Source organism: Xenia sp. Carnegie-2017, unplaced genomic scaffold (assembly GCF_021976095.1).
Source record: "Xenia sp. Carnegie-2017 unplaced genomic scaffold, XeniaSp_v1 HiC_scaffold_1, whole genome shotgun sequence".
Lineage (NCBI taxonomy): Eukaryota > Metazoa > Cnidaria > Anthozoa > Malacalcyonacea > Xeniidae > Xenia > Xenia sp. Carnegie-2017.
This window is the reverse complement of record NW_025813402.1, coordinates 4,405,348-4,424,392: the sequence shown is the minus strand read 5'-3', so window position 1 is coordinate 4,424,392 and position 19,045 is coordinate 4,405,348. Positions and strand designations below refer to the sequence as shown.

Below are 19,045 nucleotides of genomic sequence, written 5' to 3'. Positions count from 1 at the left end.
TGTTCATTATTTTTCTAAATCTTTTTAAAGGTAAAACTGTACAACGAGAAACGATCAGATTTGGAAGAGCAACAACTTCATTTAAATGTTGGTTTGACAAAAATAAAAGAAACTGTTGAGCAGGTGCGTATGTTGATTGTATAAAAAAATGCATGAATGTTCTTCCTTTGTTTTATGTTTATTTTGTGTTTAGGTCGAAGAACTTCAAAAAAGTTTATCCATGAAGAGTCAAGAATTGGAAGCAAAGAATGCATTAGCTAATCAAAAACTGAAACAGATGGTACGTATGTTCGTTTGTTTCCCTTTTCGTTCGTTAACAACTTCGTGTGGTTTTTTTACCATTTATCCCCTTTTGTACCTGTATGTTTTTTAAATCGAGATATGATCTTCGCACTTTGCTGGACAATTTAAATCGTCTCAGTGTCATTGTATGTTTTTATTAATCAGCTTTTGTGTCTGTTTATTCAACTTCACTCTTGCTGCAATCTTCTCAATTTATCTCTTGATTAAATGATTTTTGAATGAGAATAACATACATTTTAGAAAAAAGTGCAGTTTCGGGCAACATAAGTTAAGTCAGCAACCTGTCATTGTAGCTGTAGTAAGATTTACCAATAAATAATTTGCCCTGAATTTTAACCTACGTAGTGTTCATAGAATGTAGTACAACTATCGTATCCCCCCGGTCCACTTCGGTTTCTACGATAAGTTCCATTATGTATTACATTATGTGTTCTTTGTTATATTTTTACGACTAATCTTGTTCTAATGAATCAATTTTATTGTTGTTTTATGTTGCAATCTTTTGTAATTTAATATATCTTGTTTCATTATTTCTTGATTATGACTTTCGTGCCACATGTTTAGTTAAAAGATCAACAGGAGGCAGAGAAAAAATAGAGTGACTTCTACAGAACTTCAGGCGGCTATTGCGGTATGTTTAAACGTTTATATCAACTTTTTAAAACAATATGTTGATGAAAAATGTGATAAACCGTCTACAGCAACAAACAGTGAAGATTAAAGAAAAGAAAGCACTTGTTATGGACGATTTAGCGCAGGTTGAGCCTGCAGTACAAGACGCTAAACAAGGTAATGTTTGTGGATGTCAACTGTCTATGTTAAATTTAGTGGTTAAGCAAACAAGTCACGTAATATGTGGCGTTTTTGTCTTCGCTAAAGTTGCATTTTTATCTAAGCTATCTTTGTCCTGCTTTAATATAAACAAAGAAAAGTTAATCACTGTATTATTTCACATTCTATGCATAATCCCATTATTCTGTGTGAGGATGACTTTGAAATAAAGTCGAAAATATACAGTTCTCTTCTCGTCTTGTTTTGATTCATATTTTGCAATCTCAAGATGTCTTGCTTTATGCATAATCCCATTTCTTTACATTCAGCGTTATTTGGAGAAGTTATTTTGATCATATTTCTATTCCTCTTATTTCAAATTTTTTTTAATATTTAGCTGTAAAATCAATTAAAAAGCAACATTTGGTTGAAGTGCGTTCAATGGCCAATCCACCTCAAGCAGTTAAAGTTGCTTTAGAGTCTATATGTTTACTACTGGGTGAACAGGCAACTGATTGGAGGGCCATTCGCAGTATCATCATGAGAGATAATTTTATTCCTACCATTGTTACTTTCCAAACAGAAAATATCAGGTAATTATTGCCCTGCTTTGAAATTAAAATTTTTGATCAAGTACCTGTGTTCTTTATTGGTAGATAACTCATTTTATTCAACTTTCTGTATTTATTTTTTTGGATATATTTCATCATCACGTTGTACAGTATCTATCGCAATGTGTGATGTTCTATTGTTATAATTTTGCTTTATATAATGATTGTTAGCTACGCACAAATCTGATATGTGCAAGGATGTTACGCACGTCATTCCTTGTTCTACAACTGCATTGTGCCACATAAATTTACCAACAGTTAATGTGACAACTATCACCTATTTGATCAGACGTTAGCTGAATGGTTACATGAATTTTTCCCTTTTTTACATCTTTAAAATGAACACAGAGTTAATGTGGAAACAAACGGGTTTTGAAGTATTTGGACAGTTCACGAGTGATAACGACATACACCCCAGTTGTTTTCTGTTACTATAGAATAGTCAGAACATGACATCTTTCTTTGAAATATATTGTAAATGTTTTTTATTTTTGCTGTCTCGTAAACTCTTTTCCTCTTTTGATTTGTGTTTTACGTATTGTGTTCTATGTTCCTGTAGTGAAGAAGTTCGCGCTCAAATGTTGAACAAGTACATGTCTCAGCCAGACTACAACTTTAATAAAGTCAATCGTGTAAGTCAAGCTTGTGGTCCATTGCACTGGTATACACATATCCTGTTTAATTTTTTCTCATTGTGGTAGAAAGAAAGATCTATGGATTATGTATATTTAAACATCTTTATAAAATATACTGTTTTGATGATAATAATTCGAAAACTTCACTATCATGCGATTAACTTCATTTAATTTTGTAAAAAAAAGAATATAAGCTACAATAGTTCAGATAATCATGTTTAGTATTGTATATTCACATTAAATTGCAGTCAAAAGTAATGTGAATATGTATATAAAGCATTTGCTCGTGTGATTATCTTCAATTAATGATTTTTTTACATTGAAGGTGAAATATGCTGATATGTTGTTGAAAATAGAACCTTTACGCCATGAACTGAAGAGTTTAGAAACTGAAGCAAGTGCTGCTGAAGCTAAGGTAAAAATATCTCTATGAAATATGATTTTGACAAAATAAAGCGGGCAACGAGTTGTGTTTATACACAATGATAGGAATTTAATGAATACGAAGTTGTTAAATAAAGTACCTCAGTCTCACCGCTTACAATCTTTTTAAATTTCTGTACAAGTCAGTTGAAATCGCCTTTACTTTTGTTAAATACTATACGTCGTTGTATTTCTCTTTAATCATGTGAATGGAGAGTGTAGTGTTACCATTATGATTAACTTGACCAGGCTGCTGAAATTGCCAAAGTTATTACTGGTCTGGAGAAAAGCATAGCGCAATACAAAGAAGAGTATGCTGCCTTGATTAGTGAAGCACAAGCCATAAAGACCGAGATGACGGCTGTTGAAGCAAAAGTAAACAGGAGCGTGGCATTATTAAGGAGTTTGTCTGATGAACGCAGTCGTTGGCAAGACACAAGCAACGCTTTTCAAGCTCAAATGGGAACCATTGTCGGTGATGTAATGCTATCGTCAGCATTTTTGGCTTATGCAGGTAATTTATGTTTATTTGTCATATTAAAGCAATGGTTTGCTGCAATAATAATTTATATGAGTAACTTGCAGGATATTTCGATCAGCAGCTTCGTCAAAATTTGTTCACAACTTGGAGTCACCATCTTCAACAAGCTGGTTTGGAGTTTCGCCATGATCTTGCTAGGACTGAGGTGGATATTATAGGAACTCATTAGGGTTTTTTAAATATCGTATCCGTATATACCCTATGTGGATCTATGTAAAATACAAACTACTTAAAGAGTTGGCTGTTACAGTCGAAGAACTTGGCTTTTCTTTGTTCATTGTTTTACCTCAATAGTTTCAGAACTTTTAGGAGAGCGGAAAATCTAGAAAATATTCCTGATGTAAATATGGTGTTATATTTCATCTCCTTTTCTTTAGAGTTACTGCACTTGAGTAAATTTGAATGACTATTCCTGAACTTAATCACCATTTAATAACTTATGTTACACAAGTTATGTAAAGCTTTTGGTTTTCATTCTAGTACCTGTCAACTGCTGATGATCGACTTGCATGGCAAGCTAATGCACTTCCTACTGATGATCTTTGCACTGAAAATGCCATCATGTTAAAGCGATTCAATAGATATCCCTTGATTATTGATCCATCGGGTCAAGCCACTGAATTTATCATGAATGAATACAAGGGACGTAGAATTACAAAAACAAGGTAACATTTTGCAGCCGTATATCAAATTTGTAATGTTCACTGCATGTTCATCAAGAATTTCTTGATAATGTAACAATCTTTTTAGTTTCCTTGATGATGCCTTCCGCAAGAATCTTGAAAGTGCATTACGATTTGGAAATGCACTATTAGTACAGGTTTGATATTTGCTCAGCCTTGTTTAAGTTCATTTACGCGAAAAATTTCTTTGATGATACACAAAGGGGAACGTAATTCTTTTAATGAAGCTAAGATTCGAATATCAAATGTAATTTTGAAGACCGTAGATCATTTCTAAAGGGAGTTATATTATTCTATAACGACAGTATTTTGTTTAGCTTCAAGTTTCTTTCTCTTTAGGACGTTGAAAACTATGATCCAATTGTTAATCCAGTGTTAAATCGTGAGGTCAGACGGACTGGTGGTCGTGTCTTGATAACGTTGGGTGATCAAGATATTGATTTGTCTCCTTCGTTTACAATATTTATGTCAACAAGAGATCCGACTGTAAGTGATGAAAGGAAAACATTTTCGTAAATGTCATTTATCTGAACTTACATATGTTTATGTTGTGTATGTTTTAGGTTGAATTCCCTCCAGATTTATGTTCACGAGTCACATTTGTTAATTTCACCGTAACACGAAGCAGTTTACAAGCACAGTGTTTGAACTACGCTCTTAAAGCAGAAAGACCAGATGTTGATACTAAGCGTTCAGATTTGCTTAAACTTCAAGGTGATGGAGATTTGTATTAACACATTGCATTTTTTACTTCTGAGCAATAGAATTTTGATCGATTAACGTTAGAATTTGTTTGTTTGACTTCAATACCTAATGTGGTACCTCTTTTCCTGAATTGTTTTTTTCATCACGTTAATAAGTTTATAACTGAATCATATTGAAAGTTGTTGTGCTTTGAAATACGTGAAAAAAAGTGATCTCGATAACTTCAATATTCTGCATGATTTCAGTTAAACAGAGTGATTGAATATTTGGTTGCTTTCATAATTTCTCCTTTGTCTTGTCTTATCATCGATGTCATTGGATGGAAACGCTTGGACTGATTTATAAAATTTTATTTTGTAGGAGAATTTCATCTCCGCTTAAGGCATCTAGAGAAGTCGTTACTGCAAGCTCTTAATGATGTGAAAGGAAGAATTCTTGATGATGATAGGTATAGAGAAGATTATTTGTGTGTTATGGATTATTGTCATCATATTTACTTCGACTACAGAGTATTAATAAACTTTTTCATAGTATAATTGGAACTCTGGAGAAACTGAAAAAGGAAGCTGCTGACATCACTAAGAAAGTTGAAGAAACTGATGTAGTTATGGCAGAAGTTGAGGCCGTCACTGACCAGTACAGACCATTGGCTCAATCCTGTAGTAGCATATATTTTACGATGGAATCGCTTAATCTTGTAAGTTAAAATGTAGAGAAGGTTTTGTCCTTGCTGTTTTTGAAGTTGCATGCAATGGGACGAACGAGTGTGTTTTGTTCATTTATTGTAGGTGTATATTTCTATTTTTCTCTAATCTATTTTTATCTATTTGTCCTGTCTATAGGTCCATTTCTTGTATCAATATTCTCTGCATTTCTTTTTGGATATGTATCTAAGTGTTTTACATGGAAATCAAAACTTGAACAATCTTAAAGACAGTACGAGCCGGTTAAATGTCATTACCACAGATGTATTTCAGGTATTTTATCGATATCAACAAAATGATGTTACAATTATTTTTTATCGTAAATTCGTTCTACATTTGATCATTTTGTTTCGTTCTTTTAAAGATTGTTTATAACCATGTTTCTCGTGGTATGCTTCACGATGATCGACTTTCTTTTTCCTTGTTACTTTGTCGTATATATCTTCGTGGTCTGCCAGGGTAAATTTTCCTAGTTTTTCAAAACCATGTTTGTATATTTATTCTCGTGTATAACGAAGTGTAATATTTCAGTTGGTAACTTCCTACTCGTTCAAACGTTATTAAAATCGATTTTGTAGAGAGCGCGAGTACGAAGAAGAATTCTCTCATTTCCTTGTTGGTCGCGATGCTATACTGGGCAAAAAATCTACATCTTTTGAAGGTTTATCACCAGAGCAGGTATGATATGTATTCTTGTGAGTGTAGTAATTTGATAAATTGTGGTCGTATTTCTTTTTTTTATGATTCTATAAAAATACAAAGGAATAATTCATAGGTTTTTACTGTGATGTTTAGAGAGTGAGTTTGATGTTTTCGTTATTTGTGTTCATTTTATTGGTTGTTTTTAGAGCCAAGCGATGCGTCATTTGGCACAGTTAATAGCTTTCAATAATCTCTCTGGATACGTCCAGTCTCATCGGGTATTAAGTTATTTCTTTTTTTTTGAAATATTTCAACGTAAGCTTTTGATTATTTCACAAGTGATGAGTTCTTATAAATATTTTATGCAGTAGTCTGTCTGAAATTTTTGACTTACAATAGTAAGGTGTGTATGTGTCGTGTTCATTTGTAGAGATTGCCATGAGATTGTAATTTTTACGTTAATATCAGTTGAATGACGTTTTCCAAATCTTCTATCCCTCACACCACAAACTCTCCCCAGTCCCCACGCTTCCTTTCTCATTTGCTTTAATGAACTTGCTATATGAAAGCGACAGTCAGATTAAATATATACATATAAGCATACCGTACAATTTTTCTTTTTACAAGGATTTCTTTGATTGGCTAAGTTGTCTTAATCCGGAAAACAATGTTCCTGTTTGCTGGCAATCAAATGTTAAACTTTGTAAGTTTTTTAAAATTACCGGAAGTAAACTTATTATCATGGCAGTCAGTCGTGGAAACAATACTCATACAAGATCAGGAATCATAACAACAGTTGTTAAAAGTACAACAACAGAAAAGACATATGAAAACGCTAAAATATGACAATACTGTGTACCCTAATGTCATATGTATAGAAAGCTGTGTTTTTTGGTCACTATAATATGTAGAGCTGTCAGCTTAGAACAAAATTATATCATGACGACGAGATATTCTCTAAACTTTTAATTCTTTATGATACAAAGCACTAGCAATGTTTTTTGACTGTAGCCTATTATAGTTACGAAAGCAAGTATATTAATAGTACAACGTTGTGTTTACCTTTCTCCAGCTGCCGTTGGAATCTGTGTGTATCAGCTTTTAGTAATTCAGGCATTCAGACCTGACAGAGTTTTGGCGATGGTTCATAAAGTTGTGGAGACAGTCTTCGGACAAGCTTTTATGCGAACTTCAGAACAGGAACTCAATCTCTCCATGATTGTCGACAAAGAGGTATTATGTATGAATGATGTGGAGTAGAGTTTCCAATCATTAGACCTATGTTAATTCTCGCATTAATTCTTTTCATGTTTAGATTTTATTAAATTTACACAACTTTGATTGGTCTCAATGTTATTGAAATGCTTTTTAAGATCAAATCCAACACACCAATATTGATGTGTTCTGTTTCTGGTCATGATGCAAGTGGTCGTGTTGATGATCTTGTTGCCCAACAAAATAAACAATGCACTGCAATAGCCATTGGTTAGTTGTTATGTTTTAACTTTCAATGATTGTTATTCACTTTAGCAGTTCACAACAATAGCCATTGGTTAGTTGTAATGTTTTACTCTCCTTCATTGTTTCTTACTGTTTTAGTGTACCTACCTGCACTCTAATCTTTTCTGTTGCATTATTAAAATATTGAAATTTCGTCACACATCGTGTGGAATTAGTGCATAAAATTATCAGTTTGTAGCTAGTCTTTTTATTCATATTTGTCAACATCTTTAAAAGGTTCTGCAGAAGGATTTAATCTTGCTGAGAAAGCTGTCAACTCTGCTGTAAAATCTGGAAGGTAATGAGAGAAAAGTGCTTTTTTTAATCATCGAATGTAATGTAAACTATCTTTAAATGTTGCTTAGAATCTACATGTTGATATACATCGAAGTTTAAGTTGTGTGTTTGTTATTGAGAAGAACAGTGTTAGATTTTTGTTGCTATTTTTTTGTTTTCATGTTGACGTTAAATTTGTGAATTGCTAGATTTTTTCATTGTTGTTTTTTAGATGGGTTTTGTTGAAAAATGTTCATTTGGCTCCACAATGGTTGGTAACATTGGAAAAGAAACTACACACTTTGAATCCTCATGCAAATTTCCGTCTTTTCCTTACTATGGAAATTAATCCTAAGGTATACGAAAATTTCTACTTTGTTTTTCAAAATCTCTTTTCTAAAAAAAATTTGTTTGTGGTCATTGTTCAACTTTATCCCGTGAAATATCATATTGTAATTCTTCCATTGTTTCCATTGTTTCCTAATTAAAATTTAATGGTTTTTTCATTGAGGTTCCTGTGAATTTATTGCGAGCTTCCCGTGTTTTTGTATTCGAACCTCCTCCTGGCATAAAAGCAAACCTTTTCCGAACTTTCAGTACTATTCCTGTATCGCGCATGTGCAAGGTAGGTAAACAGTACGGATACTGAAATTACATTTTTCAACAATATATTAGCACGATCAACTGTACTGTGTTGAAAAATGTAATGGGCAAAAGATATTTTGTTAGCAGAAGTTCGTGTTACATTTTTATTACGACATGGCATGAAATATAGGATTTTAAGGATAGACCGAGGATGTACATTGTTTATCAATGTACATAACATAGTGGTTATTTCTAATACTACACTTTTGTCTTACAAATATCACGTAATATCAGTTATTTGCATCATTGATATTTATATAAGGCGCCAACCGAACGAACACGTTTGTATTTTCTGTTGGCATGGTTACATGCTATTGTACAAGAACGTTTACGTTATGCTCCATTGGGTTGGTCCAAGCATTATGAGTTCAGTGAGTCTGACCTTAGAGTTGCCTGTGATACCATTGACACGTGGCTTGACAGTTCATCCCAAGTAAGTTGGAACTATCTTCATTTTTATTATGAGATATATGTCAAAGCAGCTCTTGTCCATTTGATTGGTCAGTTTAATAGTTAAGACTTCGAAAATATTTATATAAAGTATTTTTATTGTAAAACTGTTATACTGTTTATAGGGTCGGACAAATATATCTCCTGACAAAGTACCATGGGATGCATTGAGGACACTTCTTACTCAGGCCATATATGGAGGGCGCATCGATAACGAATTTGATCAGGTGAATACACGATATGATCATGTGACCAGTGTAACGGCTTACTGGCTTTGATTTTTTTGTTTTCAAACATTTTCAACTGTTTTCATCATTGCTCCCCTTGTCCTTAATTGTTTAAGACATAAGTACATTTGAATATCCTTTGTTTTTGAATTTTCGCCGATAATTCATATATGGAGGTAAAATGCAAATAAACTCACATATCAATATCTTTTGTAGCGTTTGCTTTCTTCCTTTGTTAATCGATTGTTCACAGTCAGCAGTTTTGAATCAGATTTTCCATTGGTATTGGATGCTGATGGTGTTAAAGGCAAAAATGTTAACATGCCAGATGGAATACGGTAATTCAAAATGTCTTTACCATAGAATGTTAAAACTGAATTTCATCATTTGAATGGATCATTACGTCATTCTTTGTAAGACGAAGTTTAGCGTTAACGTGCCATCAAAAATGGCATAAAATGACGTGATATGCCCATATATAGATAAATTCTAACCCTTTTTACGCCGTTTTTACCACATCTTAGGTAGCACGTCGTGTTTTCTAATAAAATATATCATCCATCCAAAGTGTGCAAACACTTCGACATTACTGTCCCTTCACCATGTTGAAATAAAAGTTTTGTGTTTATCATTTAGACGCGAACAGTTTGTACAATGGACAGAAAAATTGCCAGACTCTCAATCGCCATCCTGGCTTGGATTACCAAACAATGCTGAGAAATTATTGCTGACTGTTCAAGGTTAAAAATGCCACTTTCATAATTAGTTACTGTCACTATGTCGTACATACATATTAGTATAACGTATCTTTCTTTTACTCTTATATATATTAGGTCAGGCACTTACCACCAAACTTCTGAAGATGCAAAATATTGACGATGAAGAAGAATTAGCTTACTCTCCGGGATTAGACAAGTCAGTATATGCAGTCATGTAAAGCATCTTTTCAATGTCTGAAATCGTCATTTCAAAAAAGTCATCAATTCTCATTTGATCAAAAAAAGCAAACATTGTCTTTATCTATTAAAAATCACTTATCTTTGCAGAAACCAGTCTCTGATCTCTAATGATACCCGTCCAGCATGGATGAGATCGTTACATAGCACAGCCACTAATTGGTTGGCAATGGTACCGGAGGTGCGTCTACCCCAGTCCAGTAGAGTAGCCTGCCTGTAGATTTATTACCGCCATGTCAGTAGACACAAAATTTTTGCTTAGCTGGGGTAAGTCAGGCTGGCTACGGTACTGCCCTAAGTAAAATAATTGACCAAAATTTAGTTTTTTCTTGAGAGCAATTCTGGACTTAATCTTAATTTAGGAACTTGTTGCCTTGAAACGCACCAATGAAAACATCAAAGATCCTTTATTCCGATTCTTTGAACGCGAGGTAAATTGTGACGGCAAAATCACGTCTTTAGTATAAAGTATCGTTATTATCTTAATGTTAATACTTTAAAACGAGAATGATCAGAGATTCCTTGCAAAGTGAACTGTGAACAAGTTCCAACAATAATAAATCGTCTAAATCAGTTTGATCAATTTTTTGGTATAAAAACCCGCAGTATGATGTGGTTTGTAATCTGTTTATCTTTCTGTTTCGTTGCGCTGGTAAATGTTGGAATAGGATTGCTTACAACGGTCCGTAGTGATCTACAAAATGTTATTGGTGTTTGTGAGCAAGTAAAAAAGCCAACAAATTATCTAAGGAATGTTATAAGTGATTTGATGAAAGGTACGACAAAAATTTCTCTTTTATTCACAACTTTGCAGACGGAATATATTTTTGTCAACGAAATATCTCCGTAGCACATGGGAATCCTATTTTTTAATATATAATTCTATGTTTCTCGTATTTTGTTGCTATTTATAATTTCATGTTTGATATTTTAGCTATTCTTCCCAAGAATTGGCGTCGTTATACAGTTCCATCAGGTCTTACTGTCATTCAGTAGATTGCTGATTTCAGTGACCGTATACAACAACTTCAACAAATTTCTACCGTTTCACACAGTGGATCTAATAAAGGACTGAAGGTATGAGAAACGTCCACATAAAACCATATATGTCCTTATGATTTACGTTCGTTGCTTTTTACTTCTTCACTTGTTGCTAAATTTACGCTCCTTGCTGTTTACTTCTTCACTTGTTGCTAAATTTACGCTCGTTGAAACTTTTAAACATCAATGATCGATGAAAGCCATCACTTATTTGTACTTTACGTTAAAGTTGTTCAAGCTCTCTTTCATCTCTTATTAAAGATAACTCTGACATTTGTAAAAGATCTTGATCAAAACTTTTTTTGTTACCTAGAACCTCCGTGTTCATCTTGGATGGTTGTTTGTTCCTGAAGCCTATATAACAGCAACCAGACAATATGTTGCTCAAGCTAATAATTGGTCTTTGGAAGAGCTTTCCCTGAAGGTACCCTTACTCTCAAATCTAATTTATCTTTAGTAATATTTGCAGTCGTCTGACTATATTCAAGTTTTTTAAACATGTTTTGTCACATTTAGATGACTATATTACGTGGGAAGAATGAAGAAATAGAACTTGATGACTGCAGTTTTGGTATTACAGGTATTTAAGTAAGATTAGATTGTTACATTATGCTATTTAGCGATACTATATTTGAGCGTAAAGTCAATTTAGAAGTTAATGCTTATTCTGCATGAATTTGAACAAAACTGTTTTTCTTGACTCAAATTACGTGTGTAAGCAATATGTGATGCTCTCTTTACTTTACTGATTATTTTTTGTTTAGGTTTGAAACTTCAAGGTGCAAAATGTGTGAATAATCGTTTAGAGCTTGCGACAGTTATCACAACTGACCTGCCATTGACGAGTCTTAGTTGGATCAGGTAGAAACAAACATTTGCTTTTTGAAATTATTTATTTCAAGAGAACATGTGTTGTAATAATTGATGTTTTGGTTATTTCCAGATTTTCTGACGATGATAAACTGTCCAAACAAGCAAAGGCAAGTGTCTTTAACTATGGATAAATGGTCTTTTAGAAAAAAAAGTCTAATTTGAAGTTAGCTAGTATTTTATAACGTCCTTGAAAATTTATTGAACATATTTTGTACTTCTGTTTAGGTCACACTTCCTGTGTATCTTAATCAGAATCGTCGCGAGCTTCTTTTCACTGTCGTAATGGAATTTGTTGAGCAGGGTGGTGATCACCGCTTTTATGAAAGAGGGGTTGCTTTCTTGGCATCTTCAATGACTGGCTGATATGATTTTAAACTAATTTTAGATTTAGCAATTGTCCTTTATTGACTTAGCTAGTTGTTGTGAATCTAAATTAAAATACTGAGATGCGTATCTGGAGGTCATGCTAGTCAAACAACTTTTTTTTTCGTTAAGAACATCTTTGAAGAACACTATTTTTCGTTTAACGTAGAAGCCAAATCACCCATTGTGATATATTTCACCCAATTCTACCAAACATGCCGTTGTGTTATCGTAAGTGCTTTTACACAACCTATAATTTGTGATTATGATTTGAAAAGAGAACTGTCTTTTGACGTTTCATGATTATCACGAAAACAAAGATGAGACCGTGTGGACTCAGGAAGAAGTACGGTTTTGTCTCTTTCAGATCCACTGAAGCAGCTCGTTCTTAGTCTTTTTGTAGACATAACGCGCGGTCATTGTCAATATTATTTAAATGCGACAGTTGTTAACGATCATTTTAAAATCTGTTGCTTACGTGACTTAAAAGAAATAGCTGCAACTTTATTTGTTGTGTTTGGTTTACGCCAGCCAAGGTTCAGAGTAGGCTATATTATTTTAACTATCTTTATGAATATACTTTAATTTGCGCTCATATGTTAGACAGGCTGGCCACGTGTACGCACGAACCTATTTTTATGTTCGTACTTTCAACTGCACTAGAAACGAACTCCGAGCAAATACTGCGATAAAACTTCTATCAAACTCATTAAACGTTAATTATGTCAGAGTTAACATATACCAACAATCTTATCTTTTAAAACCTTTTCCATGTTTATGTATTCACGATAAATTTACAGCATTGAAATATGTTGCTTTACATTTTGATGTCATCATACAACAAAGCAGTTCCATTTTTTTCACCAATTACGAATATATTCTTTTAGTATAGTTTCAAGAGCATTCCCTTACTTCTGTTGACAAAACCTGGGAAAATTTTATTGTTTTTTTGTCCAATGGTTAAAAGATAAAACATTCATCTACACGTAAAAGCTGTAATCATGCCACTGCTTGTTTATTGAAAATAACAGAAATTAATGTTTTAGTGATGCAAATTAGTTACGAGTCATTGTTAATCGTCAACAATAGTGTTTCGTTTAACATTTCAAGGAAATAAAACAAAAGTTGAACAAAAATAGTTATGACATAAGAAATAATTAGGACGACATGTAACTACATCGTACAAAAATTTCTTATTACATATTTAACTGAATCAACGATAACATTGGATGTCACGTGAAGTTCACGTGAAACATTAAACATAATAATAAACTTCAACTTCATCAGGTGTAAAGTATTGTGAACCTGCAAGAAGGGCTTTGGTGTTGCTACTATTAAAGCTGTAACCAGATGGAGGACGATAGGTGTGTCCAAAATTGGTGTAGGAATTTGTGTTCTTGTTAGCGTCGCTTGCGATGTAGAAGTCATGTCCTCCTCCAAACGTTGGTCCATCGCCATGGTAAGTATAGATGGCGAAGTACTTGTTTTGATAGATGGCTGATCTAAATGGACTCAAATTGTCTTTGTTACGAAGTGAGAAAATGTAATTACTGGAACTTTTTTGCCACTCACTTGAACCTATAAATATAAATTTATGTTTAAACTGGTTGTTACTTTTTATATTTGATGGGCACAATCAACATTTCTCTCGTACTTTATTTATTAGTAAATGTTTATAAAATTACTAAACAAGAAGTAAGAACCAACTCATCAAAAAATTTAAACAAAGACAAAAATTAAACATTCGCCATTATAAACATACATTGAATTAAAGCAAAACTTACCACCCCAACTTATCGTTGAATATCCTCCAAAAATGTATTTACCAACTTTAACTAAAGTTATAGTTTTTCCTCGAAAGTCACATTTTGAGTGGAAAATTCTGGAATCCCATCCATCATTTGAGGCTCTCCAACAACAACGCAATTTTCTGAATGGAAACCAATTCTTTAATTGTTTCAAAAAACTTTCTCGTTCATCTTTGAGTATTGTTGAAGCCGAAATATCACCTAAAGATTTTGTTCAGGTGATTAGTAGAAATTTGTCAATTAAAATCGTTTATGGCGATTTCGATTGTTGGAAATTAACTAGAAAAAAAGCGCGTAACGTTCTTTTATTTCAAGTTCAAACATAGATGTACGTGATATCAGATCCTCTTGCATTTTTGAGCAAGTTACTTTAAATGTAAAGTCATCAATAAAAAATTTTAAACTGTAAATACGTACCTGAAAACAAAGAGTAAAATCTGTCCAAAGAAATATTTAGGGTTTTTATTTTGTTCTCAAGCTTTGATATGCCTTTGTTCAGAGTTTGTAGAATCTAGAAAATAATAGTTTTATAGGTTTTAATAAAGTCATTATAATTGCCGTGCATGGCCAATTAGGTTTTTGCATTTGCTCTGATTAACCTCATTCTGATTCATAGAGCACTTGAAAATCTTATACCTTTTTTTCTTCAGCCAATGCCTTTAGTTGTTTATCTTCTTGAACATAAAGTTTATTTTTGTCTTTACGATAAACCATCATCCCTTCAATACTTGGAACTTTTTTCATGGTGATATTATCTGGTACAACAATCATCTGTTAAAGTAAAGATTTAGCCTAAGTAAGTGAAAATTAACACCGTATTTACATGTATAATTTTCATAAAAAATTGACGTCAAAAATACTACGAATATATGTGCGCCCGTGCATAGAATTAATTTTATGAAAGTGACACGTATTAATTGAAGAATGATGAAAGAAACTCGAAAAAAATTGCATATATTATCACTTACTCCTTCGTAAAATAATGGTTTATTTTTTGCACAACGACCCTAGCAAAATAAAAGACACTTCAGCATTTCTGAAGGATGTGTAGTTTCATCAGACAGTGCCGGATTAACCTAAGGGCAAGAGTAGGCAGCAATCCAGGGGCTTTCATATACTTCAAGATGGATTTAAACTTTGTTGCTGTAGAACAAAGAAAATATTTCATTTATTGTCAATGAAGAATTAGCTACGAAACATACTAAACTTAGTTTTATTTATTGAGAAAATTGTTTTATTTATTGGGAAAATAACCGAAAATGTGAGTCGCTTATGCTGCCCATAGTTTTCAAAATCTACAGATTTCGTTTTCCCATGGCTAGGGCATTTCTTAATCCGGCCTGTCCTCAGATTTACCACAATTTCTTAAATCACAGTTTTTAATAACCATTTGGTTGATTATAGATTGATTGATTCATTTTTTAAATGTTTGTATGACACATTATATTCATCATTATAATGCCATGACAGCAATTATACACATGCACAACATACTTTCACAGGTAATTCATTACTACCCAGTAACTTGTACCAAACAGCATTTCCATTTTCTATGACTTTGTAATCCATACAATTACTCCATATTCTTTTAGGAATAAGAGAGCGCACCCAAAACCATGTATAAACGTTTTTCTTTATTGTTCCACCATTCGTTTCATTACATTCTTTAAGACAATAATTTTTCTTGCCATTCTTAGGACCATAACACCCACAGCACTAAATATTATTCAATAATACGTAATATACGTTGAGACTAGCTGCTCTATCCAAAAAGCGTTTTGCTAGTTTAGCACTGACGGACATTAATTTTAGCAGTATTGAACATTAATTATGAGCTAGTAAAGTTTATTAAGAATGAGATAAAATGATGATTATCATCTAAATCATTTTTCCTGCGATTACGTTTTTTTAAATAATTTGACAAAACTGTGAACTCCTTTCAATCGAACGATAGAAACAAACTGAAAGAAATACTTTACGTGCAAAATGTATCGCCAAAACAGTTGTCATTTATACATCTTAAACTATTCTTATTGACTTTATCTATCAATACAGTGCACAACAGTATTTGAAAAGAAGTACAGGCCTGTGTTAAACTTGTCCAATCTATACAGTAAGATTTTTATCTGACATAAACCTTACACTCATGATTGAGCTCCAGAGACTGAATTTTATATTCTTAAAACAAAATAATTTACAGACAATAATAAAAACCTTTCTGTTGTCACAGCCAACTAATGCCGTCGCTCCAAAGTTTATCCCAGAAATTTGATTCGTTGTGCTGTAGCTGAATTTTGAAAAATGTTAAGATGAAATTTTTTCTCTGCTTTTTAGTATACAGAAGTATTTAATTTTAAAGAACCCCCATTTTATTAAAACAAGTTTCTGTTTTCTAATTACTTCTACTTCATTTTTTATATCCTTGCGTACAGTGGTACTGGCGGGATTTCCACTTGTTGATTCGAGAAGGAGTTGGGAGGGGAGGGAGTGAAAGAATCTCAAAAAATTACATCTAACATAATACACTTACTTATTTACGTAAAGATTGATGATAAACGTCATCATTCATAAATACACAAAATATGTATTTTAAAGTCTAAGCATCTAGATGAACAGTAAATGTGCGTAAAACTGTTAGCTTTAAATAGATGTTGTTACCTGAATGCTCCAGAAAAGTCAATTTGAATGGGAAACTTGTCATGAAAAGAAAATCCCCACGGACAGGGTCTGTTTAAACAATCGTTCATTTTTGCCTACAATCACAAAATTATGTAAAGCAGGACACATTTTTAGAGATCCTATCATTGATATGAGCTCGAAAATCAAACCATTTCTTTCATACCCATCCTAAATTTGTTCTTTCATTGTATGCCAAACCAAATTTTGAGCAACGAAAATTTGTTGTCACAACGTTATCAGTGATCAGATCTTTTACGTACTTAACGTCACCAATTCCAGGTGATGTATTTGTACAGCCTCCTTTGTTGTAAATCATTAAATTTTTCAATTTTCGTGGATTTTGAAATCTGTAAAACCTTAAATTATTGACATCAAGTAAAATTTTTTTTTGCTGATGAAACTATTTGCAAAAGTAATTATTTTCTATACCAATGAGCTTTAGTTGTCTTAAAATCATCTTTAGTGGCCATTTGTACTCTAAAATCAACCATTGGTGCCTCTCCTAATGAACTTATCCAATGAGGTTCACCAAATGGTTCCACTGTCTTGTTGTTTGATGGTACTGTCCATGTAACAGATGTATTTTGTCGACCAATCAACATGAACCCACCACCATCAGTTGTCATGTCACAATAAACCTTTAATGAAAATAATCTCATCGGAATTTTAAAAATTTGTTCACGCCTAAAATCAATAAAAATTTTTTAAATATATTTATAAACGAACATAATAAGTGAGTTGAAATAATGTTGCTCCATAATCTGTGAAAACAACATTGATCTTATATATTCTTACCCTTTTTGGTTTCTTTTCTCCGAATGTTATCCAATAAAATCCATCTTCAGCTCTTGGATCTTTATTCAAAATGGTTGAGCAGTCGTATACTGGGTTGAAAAATTCTCCTGGAGAACTAGAGCCTGTAAATAAACCAGAGCAGCTATAGATAATTTAGTCATCATTGAAATACTGAAATAAACCATATTGAACTATCATATCTACCGTCTACTGTTCTCCATGAAAAAACACCGTTGACATTTGAACATATCAAGAGTTTAGGTATGTTTTGTCGATCACGAACCAGCGTCATCTTTTCACTGCTATTTTTATAACATAATCCTGGGTCGTTTCCTTTAACCACTTTGATTTTCTAAGGATAATTTCAATTTCTTAATTAGATCCGTATTAACGTTTTCGACGTTGAACTTATAATTTGCCAAAAGTATCGGAAAGAAAAGTTAGTTAAAGATGTTCGTGAACTAATTTTGTTTTGTTTTAAATACAGTCAGTTAAGTTGGGCTTTTGGTTGGGTTTTCGTTATTTTGCCGTTCAATGAAGAAAATATATTAGTTTAGCCATTCTCATGTCAACAGACATTAAATTAGGATAAAATTCAACTTCCAAGAAGCAAAACAATGTTACTATTGACTTTGTTACTACAAACTGAGGATTTCCTAAGATCCCAAGTAGGATCGCGACAAAGAGATACAAGCTTTTCATCTTTTGTTCTCTTCAATATGCCGTATGGAAATTATTTGTGACCTCAGTAAATCTGTTTGTTTTTTTGTTGCCGTCCAAGGTGACGACCTCAAGGTGATAAACATTCATCTATGAGGTGCCAAATATGGGATTTTTTTATCATATAACAATTTTTTGACACCATTGTTAGAATTATGTTAAAATTAAATTTTTCTAGTAACCCAACCTAGTACTTTCTACATCTAGAACTTTCGTTAGGGTATATAATCAACTTTACGGTGGCCCATAGGTGTCACGGCAGAAACAAAATCTCACGGCACAAACAAAATCTCATGGCACAAACAAAATCTCACGGCACAAACAAAATCTCAAGGCACAAACAAAATCTCAAGGCACAAACAAAATCTCACGGCACAAACAAAACTTCTCACGGCACAACCAAAATCTCACGGCACAACCAAAATCTCACGGCACAAACAAAATCTCACGGCACAAACAAAATCTCACGGCACAACCAAAATCTCACGGCACAACCAAAATCTCAAGGCACAAACAAAATCTCAAGGCAAACAAAATCTCACGGCAAAACCAAAATGTCACGGCACAACCAAAATCTCACGGCACAACCAAAATCTCACGGCACAAACAAAATCTCACGGCACAAACAAAATCTCACGACACAACCAAAATCTCATGGCACAACCAAAATCTCAAGGCACAAACAAAATCTCAC

At 33.1% G+C, this 19,045-nt stretch overlaps 2 protein-coding genes and 1 long non-coding RNA gene across 4 annotated transcripts in view; 1 reads left to right on the top strand and 2 right to left on the bottom strand.

The window, feature by feature from the left end:
- LOC124437395 overlaps nucleotides 1-19,045 on the bottom strand; it is a 68,714-nt gene that overhangs the window by 31,098 nt on the left and 18,571 nt on the right. Inside the window, exons 5-11 of one of the 2 annotated variants that reach the window (XM_046987389.1) lie at nucleotides 17,000-17,192; nucleotides 16,816-16,910; nucleotides 16,372-16,444; nucleotides 15,652-15,873; nucleotides 15,126-15,164; nucleotides 14,794-14,928; nucleotides 14,575-14,668 (exon numbers count right to left, since the gene is read on the bottom strand). In XM_046987389.1, the coding sequence (XP_046843345.1) occupies nucleotides 14,575-14,668; nucleotides 14,794-14,928; nucleotides 15,126-15,164; nucleotides 15,652-15,873; nucleotides 16,372-16,444; nucleotides 16,816-16,910; nucleotides 17,000-17,192 (851 nt within the window). The remainder of the gene's footprint in view (nucleotides 1-14,574; nucleotides 14,669-14,793; nucleotides 14,929-15,125; nucleotides 15,165-15,651; nucleotides 15,874-16,371; nucleotides 16,445-16,815; nucleotides 16,911-16,999; nucleotides 17,193-19,045) is intronic. The other variant, XM_046987375.1, reaches the window with a different exon arrangement.
- The window catches only part of LOC124437385 (cytoplasmic dynein 1 heavy chain 1-like), a 52,110-nt gene that overhangs the window by 20,563 nt on the left and 12,502 nt on the right, over nucleotides 1-19,045 (top strand). The window lies entirely within an intron of this gene.
- Nucleotides 17,709-18,413, bottom strand: LOC124437437. Its single transcript, XR_006945685.1, has 3 exons — nucleotides 18,271-18,413; nucleotides 17,836-17,983; nucleotides 17,709-17,753 (listed from the first exon to the last, which is right to left on the bottom strand). It is a non-coding gene; the product is annotated as an uncharacterized LOC124437437 (long non-coding RNA).